Source organism: Myotis brandtii, unplaced genomic scaffold (genome assembly GCF_000412655.1).
Source record: "Myotis brandtii unplaced genomic scaffold, ASM41265v1 scaffold1084, whole genome shotgun sequence".
NCBI classification, from domain to species: Eukaryota; Metazoa; Chordata; class Mammalia; order Chiroptera; family Vespertilionidae; genus Myotis; species Myotis brandtii.
In genome coordinates this window covers 807456-828329 of record NW_005353690.1, presented here as the reverse complement: position 1 = coordinate 828329, position 20874 = coordinate 807456, and the positions used below count along the sequence as shown (strand labels likewise).

Sequence of the window (20874 nt, the reverse complement as noted above, 5' to 3'; positions counted from 1 at the left end):
ATTCAGATCACCTCGGTGTCTCGTTGGAATGCAGACTCTGCTCCACCAAGTGTGGGAAGGGACCCGGGATGCTGGCTGCATCTCCAATAGCTCTCGGGTGATATTTAATTTTATTTACTTTTAATTAATTTGGATTTAAATAGTCACGTGTGGCTCATAGTGATCACAAGCAGATAGATAGCAGTGCAAGTGGCTTGGGGCTCAAACTTCCCATCATGAGCTGGTGGGGTGGGTTCCCAGAGCGGCCTTGGGGTATCGCTCCTAATTCAAGTTCTGATTTGGACAAAGCCAGGGGATGGAAAATGACCTCTAAAGATCCCACAAGAAAAGAATTCCAGTGAAAAAGGGGCAAAATCAGGGGAGCAAAAGGGCAGAGAGAGAATGATGGAGAGCAGATATACAGGCAGATGAAACACAACAGGGTGAGCAGTTGGGCCATGGCCCTTTACATGATGGACAGGTTCTTTAAGAAAGGTGTGGGATGCACCCAGCCTTTGAGCAAGTCGGTCCCTGACCTTGGAGGACTTGGCTACTCCTTCTGGGAGCTCTGCCCTGGTCTCCTTGGCAGGCAAAGGCCAGGCCTGGTGGGTGGGGGTAGGGGCCCTCTGACCTGCGCTGTCCGGGCTACCCACGGCCGCCTCTCACCTCCGAAGCAGCAGCTTGGGGTGGTTCTTGCTCTCCAGGTTCTTGTCAATGAGGTCGGCCAGCAGCTGCTTCAGCACGTCGGTGGCGTACTCCAGCTTGCTCTGCAGCACCGTCATGATGAGCGAGGCCACGTTGCCCCGGTCACGCATGGAGAAGCTGCGCTGAGACTCGAGCGTGCGGATGAAGGACAGCAGGAACACCTTGTTGTTGATGAGCTGGGCAAAGAGCTTCAGGCCTTTCTCCACGCGCTCCTGCCGGTAGCCCGGTACCTGCAGAGGAGACCGGGTTCTGTCTGCCACCTGTGAGGGCGAGGCTGGCAGGGCCCGGTCATGCCCCCACAGAATGGGCTGTGCACACTGCTGACCATCCCACCCCGCCACTTACCCTCTGCAGCCTGGCTAATGCTGTCACATCCCTATCTAGTGCCAGGCACTGTGCCAGGTAGCTACTTAGCCTCCGTCACAGCCCACGTGTGGGTCACTGTTTCTAGAGATGAACCAAGCGAGGCACAGAGAGAACATCACTGAGTAATGGTGACACTGGGGTTGGAACCCGCATCTGCCTGTTCAGCGGCCTCAGCTCTTCCCTGACGGTGCTGTGGAGTTGAGGAGGCACCCCACACCACAGCTGCCCACCATTGCAGCCCTGGTGGGAACTCCGGGACATGGGCTGCTGTGGGTTGCACCCTGACTGATGGTTCACAGGCCTGAGCCTTTGCTGACCTAATGCTGGCCCATCTCCAGACCCATGGGTCCAACTGGCAGGCCAGTGGCCTCACAGCTAGGACTTCGGGTTCCACATGGGCTCTGACACCATCCCCTGTGCAAGCTCAGGCAAGTCCTTTACTTCTGGGGGGCAGGGGGGAGTTCATGCACCTGTAAGAATGAGAAGATTAAGCCCAACAGTCTCTCAGGCATTCCCTAACTCTAGCATCGATACCTAGCATCCCGAGACCCTGCTCCATCCTGGGGGAGCGGGGGTATAAGGTTTTATCTCCCTGCCTGCATCTTCTGTTCATTGGGAGACCCATGCAAAGGTCGAAGGGTGTACCATCCACTCAGCAAACATGAGCCCGCAACTGAATCAGCCAGGGAAGACGCCGCTGTGAGACGCACAAGGGTGGGCACAGCCAGATGCCCGGCAGCAATAGCACAGCTCGAGGGTGCACCTTGCAGATACTGGATGAAAAAAAGTCAGACCCCCAAAGAGGGCAGACTGTATCATACCATTTAGATAAAGATTTTTTAAAAATAAATAAAATTAATCCATGGTGGCAGGAAAATGTTTTTTTCTGGGGGTGGCTGTGACAGAAGAGGCACGAGGGATCCTTGCGGGGGGGATGACATTCTGGCTATGATCTGCATGGTGGCTGGACAGCTGTGCTCACTCAGGGGAACAGAGCCCTGTTCGGACCATGTGTGCGTAGCTCTGTGTAAATACTCCCATTAGAACAAGATGTTTAGTGAAACATAAGGCACAGCCTCTGTCCTGGAAGAGAAGCTGCCCGAGAGCACCGGGCAGGCATCTCTCAAGGGCTGGGGTGCGGGAGGTGGGAGCTGGAGGCACCATCCAGGCCACATCTTAAGGGCCATGTCTCACCCATGGCTCAGATGCCTCAGGTCTTTGGGAAGGGTCGTCATGTATGTAACATGCCAGTGAGTGTGGCACAGTTTCAGAGTCGGTCAAGCTGGGGTCCGCTCTGTTGCAGACATTTACCAGTTGTGGCTCCCCGAGTAGAGCCAGTTTCTTCAACAGGAGGTGGGAGCTGGAGGCACCATCCAGGCCACATCTTGAGGGCCATGTCTCGCCCATGGCTCAGATGCCTCAGGTCTTTGGGAAGAATCGCCATGTATATAGCATGACAGTGTGGCACAGTTTCAGAGTCGGTCAGCTGGGGTCCACTCTGTTGCAGACATTTACCAGTTGTTGGGCCCCGAGTAGAGCCAGTTTCTTCATCGACAAAGCGAAGGTGTCGCAGCTAATGTGTCTATGGCTCTCACTCTATGCTGAGCATGGCATACTGATCCATTGACCCCACACCACACCCTATGAGGGCAGGACCGTATTGCCCTGGCACCCCATGAGGCTAAGGGGCTTCCCTGAGATCCCCAGACAGAGAGGAGTGTCAGAGCCAGGCTGTGAACTGGGATGTGCATCGGCACCACGTCCTGCCATCTCCCAGGAGCAGGGAAAGACCCGAGGTGTGGAAAGCCTGCAGTGTCCGCCTGACACACAGTCGAGTGGCGGAGTGGCAGCAGTTTTATCCTGCTTTACCCTAGAGGTTTCAAACTGGGGCAGAGAGACAAGCAGAGAAAGCCCTGGCTGCCCAAGGACCGAAAAGGTGGCAGAAGCTGAGCTGGAACATTCACACCACTCATTTAGGGAGCCTCCTGGGTCTGGGCTCAGGGCAAGGTGCTGGCTGGAGGTGGAGACTAGTCACAGCCAGGCCCTGCCTTTGGTCAGCCAGAAGCCTCCTTCCGTGGCGGAGCCCTGGGGGCCCACCCCTGAGCCTGCGAGAAACACTCTCCTTGAGGCCCAAGAGGCCATCCAGCATCCGCCGCTCCCACAGGCCAGACAGGTGGGAGCTCACATGTGTTGTCAAGTCCATTGTCATTGCCCTTGCTGCGGTGCTGGTATGTGAAAGACCCTGTAGGAAGGAAGTTCTCAGGAGAGATGGGAACTTGCCAGAGCCATGGCCCTCTGCAGTTCATCCTCGCCAACCCCTCATTCCCCAAGGCCTCGCCTGGCCTCCTGCCAGGCTCCCCCATGCCCCACTCATGGGTACTGACAAGGGAAGGACAGGGAGACATGGCCACCTCACTTTGTCATCAGCCTGGGCCTATATGCCCAGCAGGCAGGTGTCTGTCTCCCATGGTCTCCCCCCACTCTGTGACCATCCCCTTGCACACCTCTGCACATGCTTTATTCCTTTTGTCCATCAAACCCCTCAGAGCAGCATCTCCACAACATGTCCTAATAATAATGGGGAATGCCATTCCTGGGTGCCCACCATGTGCCACGAGCAGTGTTGGCACCCGGAACAGCATGCACTTCTAATGATCTTGCAAGGCTGAGTGTGCCCCTACCAGCTTCTGCTAACGGCTTCTCAGAGAAGCTAGTGCAGTTGTGCCAAGGCCAGTGGCTGCAGGTTATGCTGGGTTTCCAGCTATAAGTTTGTCAGTCTCCCAAGCAGCTTCCATCCTCCCCATCTGAGGCCAGGTCTACCCTACTCTGGCTCGTGACTGGACGCCAGCTCCGAGTCCTCTCTGTGGCCTCCCGGGCAGGGCCTCCCAGTGGCTCAGGCTGGCCATGGAAGGCAGGGGGCCAAGGGCAGGTCGGCACAGTGGCACCTGGAGAGGAAGAAGGGCACACAGGGCTGAGCAGATGGCACCTCCGGCATGAGGACGTGCCCTGGACTTCCCACTGTGGCTGTACTCGCCTCTGGATGGCATGGCTGGGCCCTGGGACCCATGGAAAGCCAGTGTCTCAGTCAGCAGCCTGGGGTTTGGACTCACAGAGACTGACTGGCCCACGTGCAGGAAACCTCCATTCCCTCTGGGCTCTATTCCCTCAGCTATAAAATGAGAATATGAGCGCACGTGTCATAATGTTTTATGGACATTAAGTAAGATAATGTATGTAAAGTGCCTGGCGCACGCGGGGCGCACTTAAATTTTATTACCTGCCCCTCCTACCTCCCTGGCTGCTCTCCCCTGATCCCTCTCCCTGGCTCCCCGGCTATCTAGCGCACTGGCACCGAGGCCCCATTTTATGACAGGGGAGATGGGAGTGAAGTGTCTCGGTGAGGAGTATCCAGACAATTCCCCTTTGTAACGTGCCACCCTGCCCCCTACCCAAATGCCACTCCGCAACAAGGCTTTCTTTATTCACCAGATGGTTCGGTAATTTAGTTGAAGTCTGTGAGTATAAAACTGGATAGTAAATTTTAATTGTAACCCAATAAGGTAGAGTTAGGAGGCAATGATAGGTTGAAAATGGTTACTGTTTGCTTTCTGTTTCTAAAGGATTGGTGTGTGACCAATGCCTGGGCAGCCGCTTCCCCAAATGCCCAAATTTTACCCAGATGGTCCCAAAGGGACAGTCTGAAGCCAAAAGACACCTTCTTGTCCACATGCATCCACCACTCATGCCCAACCAGCAGGGCAGGTATGTCGGCGGCTGAAAAGGCTGGAAAACACTGCTTTACATTAGTCAGCGGCTTCCCTGGGAATGTTCCTATTCTCAGGAAGCCAAACAGGGAGAAACTATGCTGGTGGCAAAGAGGGGTTGGAAAGAAATAAGAAAATGACGACCCACACAAGATCTCTGGGTCTAGTGTAGGGAGCTGGGTCTCACATACCCCGGGCTAATGTGGAACAGTGGAAGTTAATTTCTGCCTGCAAGCAATTAATTCGTGAGTTTAGTGGAAATGGAAAAGTCGTATGTGCTGGATATATACCCAAAGATTGAAAGCAGGGTCTCAGAAAGATATCTGTGCACCGTGTTCCTAGCAGCATTATTTGTAACAAAAGGTGGAAGCAGACCGAGGGCCCATTGACAGAAGATTGGATAAACAAAATGTGGTCTATTCAATGGACTATGATTCCACCTTAAACAGGAAAGAAATTTTGCCTCATGCTACAACACAGGTGAACCCTGACAACATTTTGCTAAGTGAATAAACCAGTCACTAAAGGACAATTACTGTCCGATTCCACTTGTATGAGGTGCCCAGAGTAGTGACATTCATAGACAGAGGTCGACCATGGAGTGAAATGGGGAGTGGTTGTCCAATGGGCACAGGGTTTCCTGGGGAAGATGCAAAGGTTCTGGAGCTGACGGTGGTGATGGTTGCACAGCAGTGTGAATGTGCTTAGTGGCGCCACACTGGACACCTAAAAATGGTCGAAATTTTATGTTATGGTTATTTTACTACAATGAAAAAACAAAGCTGTGTAGCCTGCTAGATTCGGAGCCCATGCCTAGCAATTAGCTATTTCGTGGGCTCCCACTCAGGGACATTGGTAAAGCTGGCTGCTCACTCCTTTGTGAGCCGAGGCTGGGATCAGAGAGTCTCCCCTCGTGAGAAAGGCAAGGGAACTCAAGAATATTTAGGTTTAAGGGGAAATGTTAAGAATCCAGACGAGGAGTAAGGCCATGGAAGGGCATGTGTGATTTATAACGGGCCCAGCCTCTCCATCCCTTTGCAGAATCCTGTAGACATTCCCTCCGGTCAGTACCTGGGAAAGTGCTCAACTCCCGAGTGATGGGCCTGTTTTATTTTATGAACAATATAAATCTCAGAACTAGTCTTATTTTCTGTTGCTGCTTCGGCCACAACCTCCCATCCATCCTAATAAGTATCCAGAGCCGTGAGGCATGACACTGATGGAGCACCTCGGGAGTCAGGTGTGCGGGCTTGCTGTCGGAGGGCCGGCTCAGACGTCTCACCGCCTGGACTCAAACCCCGGCCCGCTCCCTCCCAAAGTGCCCTGTGCCTTCAGTTTTGTCACCTGTATTAGGAGCATGCCTACTTCAGAGGGCTCTTGGGTGGCTAAACGAATGCATGCAGGTAAAGTATTTAAAACTGGACCCGTCAGCAGTCAACTAGTAGTGATTATTCCTTATGGTTATTATTTTTCCCTGGTTTCATTTATATTTTTCACTTTTCTCCAGTACTTATATTTATAATTCATTCTAAATACCTTTCAGAACAAAGGGTAATATGAATATATGTATAAGCCAGATCCTATGCTAGACAGGAAGAGGGATAAAATGTTCAAACGATGAGGTCCCTGCCGGTACAAAAGAGAGTTAGGTTTTTATCGTTCACTTTCCGCTTTCCTTCCCAGTGCGTCACTTATCTTTCCACACAGATTTATTGAGCAGCAACTAAGTGGTGAAATCATCATATCATATCGCAGTTTCTTAAATAAGCGTCCATGAACTCCCAACATTTGTTTGCCAGATTTCTTATTTCTGTGAATATGTACAGTTTTTTTCTGAGGAGCGGGACTTGCATTCAATTCTAAAGGAATGCATTACCCCTAAGTCCCAAAGCCCTACTCCCATCTCTGCTCTGAGGTTTCCTGGCTCAGCACCACTGCCTCCAGAGGGACCAGCCGGCACCAACAACTGGGGGTCCTGGGCAACTTGCATCCCCTCCCTGACCTCAGCTTTCTCACCTCTGGATAGGCAGCTAGGCTTGAAGGTCACCAATACCTTTCTCTGTGCTGACACCGTGATGGGGAAGGTCTTGGGCATGGGTACGGCTTCTCACCTCGAGGTCCCGGAGGACAGGATGGTCTTCAATTCCCGGGAACAGCACCCGCATGGTGTAGGTTCTATAGTCCAGGAAGGGAATCCCGGCTCCGTCCAGGTCACTGGTCAACTCATGGATGTCTGTCTGCAGCTCAGCAAAGGCTGCCACAAGGAGAAGCCCGTGAGACTTCTGGGTGGGGCAGGCCCAAGAGTTACTCCCAACTCAGGGCCCAGGGGACATGTGCAATGGGCCTCAGATGTGCAGGAATAAGAAAAGGGGACATTTTTATTTAAGTAGCTGAGGTGAGCTACACAGGCATGGGAGAAATGTGCAGCCCAAGGAAACTTGTCTTGGGCCAAATTCCGTCCAAAGCATGGATGGGGGGCAGGCCATCCACAGATCTGTGCTGCTGCTGGGCCAGGAGTGCCTCCCCATGTGAGGAAGAGGGCTTTAGTTTGCAAAATGTGCATGGGGCCCTAGCCAGTTTGGCTCAGTGGATAGAGCATCGGCCAGCAGACCAAAGGGTCCCGGGTTCCATTCTGGTCAAGGGCATGTACCTCAGTTACAGGCTCCTCCCTGGCCCGGGCCCTGGTCGGGGCTCGTGCAGGAGGCAACGAATCGATGTCTTTCTTTCACATCGATACTTCTCTCTGTCTTTCCCTCTCTCTTTCACTCTCCCTAAAAATCAATGGAAAAAGATCCTCATGTGATGATTAAAAAAATGTGCGTGGGGCCAGGGGCCGTAGAAGCATGGTGGGTGGGGGAGAGGCGAGGAGGAGTTTCTATTTCTGATTCTGTATTTGATAGTCCTCTTAAGAGTTAAGGACAATTTCTTCTGAGTCCCAGTTCTGGGCCATGCAGGTCACTGGAGCCATCAAACCACCAAATGAGGCCGGATGGGGCTCTGCCATCCTAAGATATTCCTTCCATATAAATACGCAGAGTGGGTCTCTGTCCTTCCTTCCACAAGTTGATGCTACTCACTGGTGAAGTATGAGCTGTGTGGGCACTGCTGTCTGTGGAGGCAGCTCAGGTCTCCAGATAGTCACGGAGCTGCAAGAGCCCTCTAGCCCAGGGCAAGGCCAGCACACAGGCTGCGCTTGTTACACAGCCTCAAAGCTGTGACCGCACCCTGTCCTAGGCAGAGCCCATCTCCTGGGCCGCCCTCTGCCACCTGAGGAAGTCAGAGGTAATGTACCCAGCCCTCCCCTACTTTGCCTTTCTCCTCAGCACATGCATGCACACACATGCACACACAAATACACATGTAATCACACATGCACACATGTGTGCACACTCCAGAATGGATTAACACATGCTAACAAAGAAGAACAGCCAATGGATGTTGACTAAACAATATTTCTTTCTGTTTATACAAACACAAGAATAGGCGAAACTACTTGATGGACTTGGAAGAGATTCACAAGCCCTGCCCTGGAAAAGCAAGCCCTGTGTCCAGTGGGCTCTGGTGACCCCAGGAACACAACACGCTGCCCCAGGCCCTGGAACCCACCGCCTCCTGCCGAGCTGACTGCAGGCCTGTGGAGCTTGAGGTTTGGGGCATGAGGACACCAATGCTCCCTGTCTGACAGACAACGGGGATGCCACCGGGACCATGGAGTGGCTCCTGTGCTGCTCTCTTCCCGCACCTCTGCTCTGGTCACACGGACACAGAGGGTCCTTGTCCAGCGAAGTGACTCTGAAGCAGAGCAACCCTAATGCATCCAAGCAAAACTGACAGCAATGTGTGTGCACATGTGACTGTGAAGGGGAGTCAGTGAGCCTTTTTGGCAAGTATTGTCACCAAAGTCCCAATGAACACTCATGTATGTCCTGAGTGAAGAACATGCATGTGCACTTGTGAGAGTACATGGAAATGCACACATGAGCATGAGTGTGAGTGTGTGTGCTTGAGTGTATGGGTGAGAGTGCATCAGTGGTCATCTGAGTGCGTATGTCAGTGTGTGTGTGTGTGTGTGTGTGTGTGTGTGTGTGTGTGTGTGTTATATCAGAAGGTAAGGCCTGTGACGGGCCCAGGCCAAGCCTCTTCTGAGTGTGTGTGTAGGTGCTGTCCTGGCTCACTGTCAGAAGTGTGTGTGCAGGTGATGTCCTAGCTCATTGTCAAGTCTTCAGGAAGTCACCTTCCTGGACCCAACCTGCCCTGCAAACATTCCAGAATCAGCCCTGGGCACCCCTGGAAAGTACTTCAGGAGAACCCTCCATGCTGCTCTAGACCTCTCTCCCTGCCCACATGGGATGGCTCTCCCCTGAGCAGAGGCTAGGGCTCTCCTAGCACCCCCGCTGATGCTCAGCTGGCCTCCCTGCCTGATGCTAATTCCTCCTCCTCTGGAACATTCTCAGAGAGGAACCTGGCTTCACCCTGCCCTCGTCACCCCTCCCAGTTGGGGTGCTCATGTGGTGAGGAGGAGAGGGAGGGAGCTGGCTTTTTATCAGTCTGCAGCTTCTCTTCAAGTCACCAAGTGCCTCCAACACTCAAAGCCTCACGCCTGCCACACATAAAAGAGATTCCAATCACTACTCCTAATTAGAGGAAAGAGTACATTGCGGAGAAAAAAATTTAGCAGCATAAATATAATAAAAGGCAGTAATTAACAGTCCCACAAGGCGGATGTGTGTTGACAGCAAAAGGATGTAGAGAGGGGATGGAGTGGACCCTCCTCCCATCAGAGAGCCCCAGGCAGAGGCCGCATTTACTCCGTCTATAAACCTACAGCAAGGAGCCACTCCCCGCTCCCGGGTGACTCACAGAATGATATCCTAGGGGTGACAAGAGTCTGACTCCTTAATTTCCTTCTGAGATTTAGTGCAGCTGGATTCAGTTCATGGCGCGTTGGTAACTTTTTAAAATACAAGCTGTGAAACACTCTTCCTTCTAAGTCTCAGATCAGCCCCGCAGCCCGACCTTCCTTTAGGAAGACAGCTGAAGATTGTTGGAATGTGTTCCATCAAGGCCCCCCCGAGCGGGGAGCACAAAACCCACGGGCCAGGATTCTGGGCTGGAAACTGCTCTAGTGGGATTTGAAATGATCCCAGTTTGACTTGGGGGAAAACGCAGGGGACATCTTGAGGAAGAGGGACAGGAGGCTTTAGCTTAGCTGGCCTTGCCCCGGGGGGACTGGCTAGGATATGGGATTGGTCTGGGCACAGGCTCATCGATCAGAATTCAAGTTCTGCAGGTGGACACCCAGTCCCCAGCACTGCCCACTGCTGCCCAGCCCACCGCTTATGTGTGAGCCACCCATGTACACAGGCACACACATGCATGCACATGCCCACCCAGCCTCCAGCGTGGAGCCGCAGCCACCTGGCCACTCAGTACCTTCTTTGCACTCCAGGGCCACGCGGGACTCCAGGTTGTCCATTTGCATCTGCAGCCGCTTCAGTGTGAGGTCACTTTCGCGGGACTTGCGTTTGTAGGCGATGAGCACGGCCACGATGAAGATGATGAGGAGGCCACCCGCCACGGCGATGCTCACGATGGCGGGCAAGCTGAGTGGGCTGTCTGGGGCAATGTACACCATTCCTGGGGAGTACTCCATGCCGCCGACGCGGGCCTGGGGGCAGAGTGGACGAGATGGAGCTGGGCGTGGGGACAGAGCATCCTAGGGCCCAGCCCCGAGTCACCAGTGCACTGGTGACCAGGGTGGCATGAGGGAAATGGCTCCGGGGAGCAGCAGCATCTTTGGTTGTAAAAATAGCCGAGAGGGCATTTGGGGCTGGGTGTGGGGGTCTGCATGGCTAGCATGGCACCCCTACAGCGGGAAAATTCATCCTCTTATCCAGGAGACAACACAAGCATCTTCAAAGGAAACGGCACATAACTGGGATCAAAATGGTGTGACATGATGACATCAATGACTGGCTCCCATCACTCATCCCATTGTAAGGACAGGTGACCGTGGCACAGACGTGATATCAGGGACCTCCCCAGGCCAACAGGGGTCCTTTTCTGGAAGAGTCTCCTGCTCATAACGAGTAATTTAGTGCATCATTTAAAGTGACTTGCATTGCTCTCATCGTGGCACCAGCCAGTATGGAAGGAATGACAGTACAGGAAAAAGAAGTCCGAAGAAAGACAGGGCGGGAAAAGGGTGTGGGAAGGTTGGAGGAAAGTTGAAACCAGCCAGGATCCCCTTCCGGGATGCCTGGCGTCCCAGGGCAGAGCTGGGCCGCTCACACCCCGGTCCCTATGCCCCGTCTACCCAGGGCCAGACAGGGCCCGCAGCCTCACCATCACTTTGTGCCTGCCGATGAGGTTGGGCGACTCGCAGAGCAGCTGCACGTCGGACACCGTCACGGCACACGGCTTCTCCCCGACCAGCACGGTGTAGTTCAGCTTCACGTTGCCCCCAGCTACGGGGGGGATCAGGTTCTTGCCCTGGATGGACAGGAAACCCAGTTCCCACCCCAGAGTCAGGGCCGCGGCCACTGCTGGTTGCCTGTCCTCCCGCCGGAGTTTCCAACCTGCCGGTGAGTTGGTGGAGAGGCCACCTTCCCCAGTAAGTCCACAAAAACCGTGGCCTGTACACTACCATCCCCCCTTTCTCAGTGGGACAGCAATAATCAAGGCGTTCTTTTCAGCTTATCCCAAATGCAGTCTCAGAATCCTTCTCAACCCAGAGCCGTCGTCAGTCACTCCTGGTGGATTCAAATCGCCATAGCAGTTAAAATGAAAAGTTGCTATCCAGGCTCCAAAGAAACCCTATGTTGTGGTTCTCAAAAGGCTGCACAGGAGGAATCAGTCTGAACCTTTGACCTCCCAGCATCTGACAAAGCTCGGGAGTCCAATGGCCAGTGTGGGTCTGGCTGCCCTGACCAGGTCTCCATGGCCTGTAAGGTGGGTGAGCCGCTCAGCACAAAATCTGAGAGTGTTCGCATGCTCTGAGCTATAACACAGTCTGAGCGAGGGACTCCAGTCACGAAATTTGGCAGGAGCCCGAGGCTTCTGGCCTCTCTCCTGGGCAGCCGCCACCTTTCTTCCCACCCCCCAGCCCCCGGCCTCAGTCTACCTTCAGGATGATGGGGGTGCCAGGCTTGAGCTCCAGGATTCCCGAGGGACCAAAGGCCTCGAACACGGGATTGGGATAGTAGGTGAAATTGGTCTTGTTGAGGATGAGCAGGGACTGGACGTTGTCCAGGATGAAGCCGAACTCCTCGGGCCGCTCGGTCAGGTCAGACTGGTGGTCGGGCCCCAGAGCGAGGGCCGGAGCCTGGCAGGTCATCTCGGTGGCGTTCAGAACCTCACAGAGCTGCGGAGGAGCAGGCAGGGAGACTCAGCCACGCATCTGCACGTGCATGTGGCCGCCCGCACCCACCGGGCCACCTGAGATGCTGCCATGTGGACAGTTATGCCCGAGTCAGAATCCTTTGCAGCCAGGAACACACAGCCTAGGCGCTCAGGGAATATGTTCTGAAGCTGGGACCTCGCTCCACATTGCCCGTGGCGAGTATGGCAGTGACTAGGGCATCTCTAAGCTAAGGAGCAGAACTGGGGGGTCAGAAGGCTGGAGGAAAATGCGTATAAAGCTCCATACACCTTAGAAGCCATTGGCCCTCCCTGCCTGTACCCCAAGGTGTGAAAATGCCCTCATCCTGCTCAGGGGCATCACACAAAATGGGTCATCAGTGTCCGGGGTGGGCCTCTCTGAGTCCTCGGGGAGCCCCACGCCCTGTAGGGAGGTGACATGCTGGGTGGACAGCCCCCAGGACCCCTGCCAACCCCAGACTCACATTGATGTGCTCCTTCCCTCCGTGCTTGGCACGGATCTGGGGGTTCTGGATGAGGTTCAGGTGAGTCCCCCACACGGTGATGGGTGTGTTCCCACTGCCCGGGAAGAGAGAAGGAGGGTGTGAGCACAGGGGCAGGAGCAGCAATGGCACTCAGACACAGCTATGATATAACCACTCTGGCTGCGCTTCGACATTAAAGACAACGGTAGTCAGTCGGCATGACAACGTTCATGGGGACAAGGCTGACGAGCTGACTGCATAATAACGAGGAGGAGCTCTCGGCAGCCAAGGCAAAGACAGTGATGACCAGATGTCCATGGCCATCCTGCGCTGAGCTCATTCTGAGCGCGGACACCCTGTGGAGGCCGGGTCTGCCACTCGGCCCTCTTGGCTCCCCGAAGCCTCCGGCCTCCAGCCAGCTGCTCGTCTGCAGCCCCTGCGGTCTCCTCCTCCAGCTTTCACCAGTCTCAGAAAGTTTTTCACAGTGCCCTTGGCCTAGTGGACCAGACTGTCCCCACCAGACCCTCCAGGGCCTGAGCACAGCCTCCTTCCCTGGGCAACCACACCACCAATTTCCACTGTAGAGGTGCAGACACTCAGGAGCCCCCTCTCAGAATGCAAAGGGACATGCTCTGGACTCAGTCTCCCACACCCGGGTGTCCGCCGGCGGAAGAGGATGGGTGGCCAGGAGGTTCACTTTGTGGGGCTTTTCAAAGGCAGCCTGGGTGCCAGTGTCCTCCTTTTGGGTGGCTAAGAAGCTGACATGGGGGGGAGGGGCTATCTTCTTTGGGGACAACTCACAGGAAAGGGAGGAATCAGCTTTCCCACAACCAAGGGAGTATCTTCAAGAAGAATCCTACTACCTACAACGGTTGAGTAGTTATAAGCGTGGTGGGTACAGAATCCTGGACACCATTCATTTCTACCTTCTAGCCTCCTGCCCTCCTTTACTCTCCCAGTTTCTCCCCCCCATTTCTCTCGCCTCCACCTGCCTCCCCAACACTCACTCACACACACACCTGCACACACACACACACACACGTGTGCAGGAAGATTCCCATGAAACCCAGGGCAGTGTTTGAGCTTCTGATATCCAGCCATCTCCTGATCTTCTCAATTAATTCAAAACACATTCATCCAACGTCCCCCGTCACTGCTCCTCAGTAGCCCAGGATGGAAGCACTGCAGAGGCAGGAAGTCTGCAAAGCCCACCCCAGAGTGGGCTTTAACTGCAGCAAAACCCTGGAGCCGCTGGAACGTGCTCCACCCCCGTTGATGACAGCAGGAAGGATGGCACCTGTTTCTGTGACAGTGACAGGAGGAAGCACTGAGTTAAACCAGGCTGAGAATTCCTCAGGGAGTTGCAGGGTTTGTCTTAGGCACAGGGGTCTATGCCCACTTCCCAACTCACCAGGCCCTGGGGGCAAACCCTGGAGTCGCTTTTTACAGGCTATGTCCCCTCTCCGTGCCTTATAGGCTTCATGGGCTTTAAGATCATGGCTAAAACTTATTAGGTTTGGTCCTTAGAGAGTAAACTGATGAGGACAACCAAGTCTCATATCAGAAATGCTGCCTTTCCTTGGGTGTAAGACTGGGGGTGGCAAACTCTTTCCGTAAAGGGCCAGAGACTAAATACTGCCGACTTCCCAGGCCGTGTGGTCTGCCACAGTTCCTCAGCTCTGTTGTTGTGGTGAGAAAGCAGCTATAGATAAAACATATACAAATGAGCATGGCTGTGTTCCTATAAAACTTTATTTCAAAAGCAGATGGACAGCCAGATTTGGCTGCCATGCTGGAGTTTGCTAACTCCTGGTTTCAAGGATTGTTCTCTGGACTGAACTGGTCCCTGGCTCCTGCCTCAGCTTGTAGAGACCACAATTTCATGCCCTCCACTCCCCCCTGACCCACGGAAGACAGTGGGAGGGTCGAGGACCGAGGGCCAGGGAGGAAGAGGGAGCTGAGCCAGGCAGCATGCTGTGCATTTGCACCCCTTAATCCTCTCAGCCGCCCTCAGAAGGAGGCTAAGTGACTCCTAGGGTCACTTGGCGGTAAGCAGTGGAGCTGGGCTGAGCTCACTCCTTCTAACCCAAGCCCTGTTCCATTCCCCATGTGGCCCCTGGTACAGCCATTTCCCCACTATCACCAGGGGCCTTGCTGTCGGGATGCCCTCTTGCAGAACCTGGCAAAGCAGACTCATGCTGCCTACCAGAGGTTCCTTCCTGTGGTGCAAACCCCCACTCCAGGCGCCACCAAGCCAGGACTGAAAGGGACCCAGGTCCTGGGGTTTCCAAAGTCCCAGGTGAGTCACGCAAGAGGTGGAGACCCTGGGAAATGATGCAACCGATCCAAGTCAGCTTGTGACTGGCTGAGCAAGAGACTGCACTGGAGGGTCTTTCTGTAGCAGCATCGTGCCTGGCTCCCTCGTCTAAGAAACATGTTCTGTGTACTCCTGCGGAGCACGGGGAAAGCGAGGGGATCAAGACCAGGTCCCTGCCCTGGGGGAGTGTGCAGCAGAGGGAAGGGCAAAGCCAGCGGGCAACTAGAGGTCATAGGTGCTGAGACACAGGAGGCCACAGAAGCAGAGGATGGACCTCCTCACCAAACCCTGGATGTCGGGGTGTGCTTGCCTTCCAGAGCAGGCCAAGAAGAAGCTGGGTCGGACCTTACTCCTCCTCCCGCGCTCCTCGGCAGGATTTGAATCACTGTCCATATTTGCCAGAAGCGAGGTTTAAGGAGTAGGGCTGACACCTCCCCCGGACAGTCACTGTGAGATGGGAACATGGCCTCCAGGTGCACCACCCATCCTCAAATGAGAGGCCGTGGAGTCTTGTTGGTCAGAGCCTGGCCACCAGGTCCTACATAGAGGTGCCCTCAGGGGAAGGAGGGAGCCAACTCCAGTTCATCGGCCCCAAAGCAGGACTCGGTCCTCAGAACTCTCTTTGGCGTTTGAGAGTCGAGGAAGGAAAGCGAGGTTGGGCAGCGCCTACCTGACGATGCTCCACTCTGGCTCAATCCGCACAATGGTGGGGTCCTCCATGTACTGGAAGACCAGGTCCTGGTGGATCTTGGCCCTGTCCACCTGCACCGTCACTTCCATCGCCAGCACCTCCTCTGAGGATGTCGTGTTGCAGACGATGTAGGATGAAGAGCGTCTGGAGGGAGGGAAAACATGGAGCTGGGCTCCTGGGGTCCAGGAAGGGAGGTGGTCCCGGGTCAGGGCCCTCTCACCTCCAGACCCATTTGTCAGGCTCCTCAGAGGCAATGGTGAGCCCCGCCTCAGACATAAACCTCTGGGAACGACTGACAAAGACAGGTTCTCCTGAGCCCTCTTTCTGCCTAGACAGGCTCTCCTGAGCCCTCTTTCTGCCTAGGCCTCGTCCTTGGGCCTTGCCTTCTAGCCTGCCTGCCGAGCCCCACTCTTGGCGAGAATCCTGCTAAGTCAGTTTAGCAAGAATCCCCCAACCCTTGCTATCCATCTGATCAAATTTCTCATCCTTCAACCCTGATATCTGATCACCCTGGCCAGCCTTCAGCAAGAATCCTGTTATGTTGGTTTAGTAAGGATCATCCTCCCCCTGCCGTTGGGTGTAAATGCCCAGCTGTCTCTGCTGTGTGGGGAGCTGAGCCCCATCTCTCTCCTCTGTTGCGATAGCTTGACACCTGCTGCAACAGCCCTCCGTGAACTGGCTTCACCAGGCCAACAAGTGTCACAATGCGCTTTTCGTTAACATCACTCACGCAAGGCCTGGCCAGGCCTGGCTGGGTCTGTCAGGGCCCTGGGCATAGCTTCGTCCTGGGAAAACCTCTCTCTGCAGAACCTCTCTCCTGCGGGGGGCGGGGGGGGGGCGGGGGAGGGGAGCCCCCTGCCACATCTCATAGAGTCCTTCACTAGACACACCTCCCACCTCCCTGTCCCCCAGAATCCTGGCTCATGAAAGGCAGGCCCTTCTGGGACTGGATGGTGGGACAGGGGAGAGAAAGCTGGCTGCCTTTGGAGACACAGTGGAGCAAGCTGGGGTAGCTGCCCCTGTCAGCTCTCAGCAGTCCCCACTGGTTCTGCCGCAGCCTATGAGAAGCTAGCCCCAGGGAAGGGACTCTAGATTCCAAATCGTGTCCTGGGAACCCCAGGGTTCTGCCAGGGGGCGGTATGGGGCACCAAGGTGAAGTGGTGGGCAACACCACAAGGGCCTATCCAGGGGTAGGGAGGCTGGCAGGTCTCCAGACTGAGCCAAACATCCACAGCCAGGTGTGCCCAGAAAGCCCTGTCCCGAAGGGAGCGCCACTTTCCAGGGAGGTGGCGGCCATTCCAGAAGTTAGCCTGAGGAAGCCTGCTGCCTGGCTGCGCACCCCAAAGTCTGCCCTGTGCTTACCTGTGGAAGAGGCAGGGCTGCTTCCCGAACAGCACCACCACATTGCTGCCCGCGTTCAGGTTGGTGCCGGTGATGGTCACCTGGGTGCCTCCGGACCTGGGCCCCTGGCTGGGCTTCAGGTCTGAGAGAGTCAGCGTCTGTGTAGGAGAGGATCTGGCCTGAGACACAACTGGGACGGGCTGCGGAGGCTCTGCCCAGGCCTGAGGCAGCTCCCACACCCCGGGCCACCTTCTGGAATCCGTACAGGGTGGCCTCCCAGAGAGCCTGCACAGTTTTTTTAGGCTTGTGTGGACAGGCAATGTCTGGCCCCTGGAGTTGCATCTCTATATTAATAATAGTAATACTATTAATAATAGCTGCTATGTACTGATTTTTTTAAGTGGCAGGCTTTATAGTTTCGTATCTATAAATAATTAAATATATTAAATACATTTAAATAATTTGGTCACTCAGTCAATCCTACAAGATGTGGATTACTACCCATCTTACAGAAGAGATTCAGAGATGTTAGGGACAGTTTCCAAGGTCTCACAGCTGAAAGGTGGCACAACTGAGACCTGTCTGATGATTCCAGAGCTCCAGTTCTCCACCCCCGCTCCGGTCTCCAAGCTCATTTGCTTTCAGAAGGTCATCTGCCCCTTCCACAGACCTCTCAGACTCAGCCCAAAGCGCCCAGGGCCTGAGCAATGGGATCTGAGGGCCCCAGGGAAAGGAGGTGTGTGGGGAGGGGTGGGAGGGGGGGCGCAAAGACTGGTCAGTGATGGAGTCCAATTGGCAAGGGGACTGGTGGTGGCTGAGGATTTGGAGTTGCAGTGTGTTCTTTCATTAGCATTTTAATGGAAAAACTTTCTTCAGTCCCAGGTGAGAAGCCTGTATCTGCATTTAAATGAAGATTTCCTTCTCCCTGGGCCCCCACTCCCTGCCCTCTCAAAGAATTCTGCACCAAAACTTGAACCCACTCTGCTCCCTCGCTCCCTCGGAGGAGCTGGCAGGCAGCATCCCCACAGACAGGCCTGGATCCATAACCAGAGAAGAGAAGCCTACAGCTCCGGGCCTGGAACGTGATGCCCAAGTCAAAGCTCAGGTCACACACGCAGGGGCGCAGGCTGACCGCTGCACTCCATGTCCGACCCAGCGCTCTGCTCACCAGTCCCTGCAGGTCCTGGGCCTGGCATCCCCACGGCACCCACCAAGCCCAGGAACGCTTTATTTTGCCTCTGCCACTGGCTCAGCCGGAGACCTGGGCAGGGGGCAGTGACATGTGGAAAGAGTTTTCCTTTCTCCGTTCTGCCTAGATCATGCTGTTTGGCTCAGGACAAGTCACTTACCCTCTCTGATCACAGTGTCAGGGAGCTGGGTCAAACAGTGGTTATCTCAAAGGTGCCTGATGTTTTCTGGTTCCATAACTCCGTGTCACCTCTCACAAATGGTTTCTTTGTCCCCATTGTCTGTAACAGGAGGTCCCACTGACTGTGACTGTGTGTGTTTGTGTGTGTGTGCAGCTGCAAGGCAAGGAGGGTTGGTGGATGCTTAGAGATATAATCAAAACCAGGGAAATTAGGATAGATGGGATGAAGGGAGAACAGGCTCCCTGGCAGCCTGTGTGTGTGGCGGGGGGGCTTGGAAGGGGTAGAAGTGAGTAACCCTGCTGGCTTTTGCAGGAAGGGGGGAGCAGGGAGAGAAAAGCATAGAGATGCATATGCAGATGCCTGTGTTTTAAAGTTGTGAGAAGCTATTACTCATTCAAGACAGGCTCCATAGACATTTCACCGGTAGGTAGGCTTGCACAGGAATCAGTCCTACCTTACTTGCCACCTCTTCACTGGGCTCCCAAGCGGGAGGTCAGGGGAAGGGAAAAGCACTCTTTCCAGGGAGATCTCTAGAGACCGAACCTGTGACAAGGCCACATGTGTCACCGAGTCTGGCCTGATTTGTGGAGGGAAACTGAGGGAGACCCGAACCTGACCCCCGCCTTGGCCCTGGGAAGGGGCCTCCTGGCGGAATCCAGTCTCCAGAGGAGCTATGGGCTTCCTGTGGGGCCCAGGCTGTCCCACATACAAGATGCCCTGTGGTGCCAGAGAGCATGAGGGCCATTCTGTCCCTTCCTAACTTCCTGGTGAGATTCATGGACCCTCTGCCCCTCGTTCCCTCTCTGAACCCCAGAAGCTCTGTGGGGAGGCCCCAACTATTGGGCCCTTAAATACAAGGTGGGGTCTGGGGAGGATACAGGTCCCTACACCATTCCTCCTCCTTGAAAGTCTTCCCCAGGGAACATGTAGTGCAGGGCAGTTCTTCAGAGACGCCCCTCAATAGAAAAGCGACACAAATGTTCAAGTCCCAGGGACCCACTGGGCCAATGCGTTTACCTGCTGGCAGCAACTCTCCTCCCTCCTGACCTGCCTTCCCGCCCACCTCTCCTCCCCCCATCACCCCTCCTCTCCCCCTCCCTCTGCTTCCACCTTCTGGGGCATTTCCTTGTCATCCCTTATCCCAGGGACAGCCTCCCACTACTCAGGAGCCACACAGAAAACTGTTCTGCCTTGTGCAGATGCTGCCTTTCCACGGGCTCTTTCCACGGAGCCTCCTCTTAATATCTGCCATCCAGCTGAGTCCTGCTCCAGGTAGGAGCCATCAAGCAGGAAAGACTGACCATCCCTGGGAGCAGAAGGGGCTCTGGAGTATCCATCGCAGAGATGTTATGAGAATTGAGCCCGGAAGCAGATATGAGCAGGCACGTGGCGGCTACTCAATCAACACTACGCCTAGGCCAGGGGTCCTCAGCCCAGCTGCAGTGAGAGTCTCCCGGGAAGCTGTGTGCCCAGCTGCAGGGTGTGATTTAACTTGGGGGCTCCAGAGCCTTTTGCTTAAAGCACCCCGGCAGCTGGCAAAGAAATCGACAGCCTGGGCTTCATCTGCAAAGACTGTCTGGGCTGCGAGAGGGGCAGGGCCCCAGCGGGCAACACTGAGGCCAGTGCAGGTGGACGCCAGGTCCCAGGGAGCAGGGCACCCGCCCAGGAGAGGGATGAGGACTGGGTCATGAGCAGGAGGAATTGGAGGCTGTGGCTTAGAGCCATGCAGGGGAGGAGACGGAGCAGGCAAAGGGGGTCCAGCCACACGAAGCCTGGAGCAGTTAGTGTTGGCTGGTTGGGCGGCCCGACCAAGGAACACGGGAGACAGCGAGAGGCAGTGGGCACCTGGGCGCTTCAGGAGGCGGGGCTGATGTACTGAAAACGGTACTCTGCCATGGTGGGTGGAGTAGAAGGGGTTCAGACAGAGCAAGGACTTAAGGAGGCCCTTGTGGTGGTGTGCGGAACGGGGAAGTGAGACCCCAGGACATGGTGATGGAGCGGAAGGAGAGAAAGCGGGTCACAGTCCACATTGTGGGCCTGGGTGACAGGCCTCGGGCAGAAATGGGCAAGTGGGGGTGACACCCTCTCTGTGGAGCTGATGGCCTGGGTGGGCCATGGGAGGCGATGGCAGGACGTTCAGGGGCAGTGGCCTTTGAGTGGTCACAGAGGTGGAGGCCTGGCTGGAGACAGGGCAGGGGCAGCCAAGGCCCAAAGGACGCAGCTGCTTAGCGAGGTAGTGCTGGTCCTGGCACCGTGAACCTCGTCACTCCAGGGGACCGAGGGGCGAGAACTGTGCGGGGCAGCCGAGCCAGTCCAGTGCTTGCTGTGGCCATGCAGCAGCGGCCTCCCTGCACCATGCTGCCAGCTCACTTCAGAGCCAGACCTCACGCCCAAAGCTGGGGTGCCGGGCCATACCCCCCAATACCTGCTGAGGTTGTCTCTGCCTCCCTGTCTCAATCTTTCTCTCCCTCTCATTATCTCAACTCTGATGGAATAG

The 20874-nt window shown here is 55.1% G+C and overlaps 1 protein-coding gene across 2 annotated transcripts in view; it reads right to left on the bottom strand.

Annotated features, from left to right (window-relative positions):
* PLXNA4 (plexin A4) overlaps positions 1 to 20874 on the bottom strand; it is a 435216-nt gene that overhangs the window by 45491 nt on the left and 368851 nt on the right. For both annotated transcript variants that reach the window (XR_001362828.1, XM_014542674.1), the window contains exons 15-22: positions 17029 to 17165; positions 15646 to 15810; positions 12659 to 12752; positions 11938 to 12177; positions 11160 to 11306; positions 10248 to 10482; positions 6926 to 7068; positions 646 to 914 (exon numbers count right to left, since the gene is read on the bottom strand). Coding sequence is in view for 1 of the 2 variants with exons in the window: in XM_014542674.1 (XP_014398160.1) it covers positions 646 to 914; positions 6926 to 7068; positions 10248 to 10482; positions 11160 to 11306; positions 11938 to 12177; positions 12659 to 12752; positions 15646 to 15810; positions 17029 to 17165 (1430 nt within the window). In the remaining variant the exon portion in view is untranslated. The remainder of the gene's footprint in view (positions 1 to 645; positions 915 to 6925; positions 7069 to 10247; positions 10483 to 11159; positions 11307 to 11937; positions 12178 to 12658; positions 12753 to 15645; positions 15811 to 17028; positions 17166 to 20874) is intronic.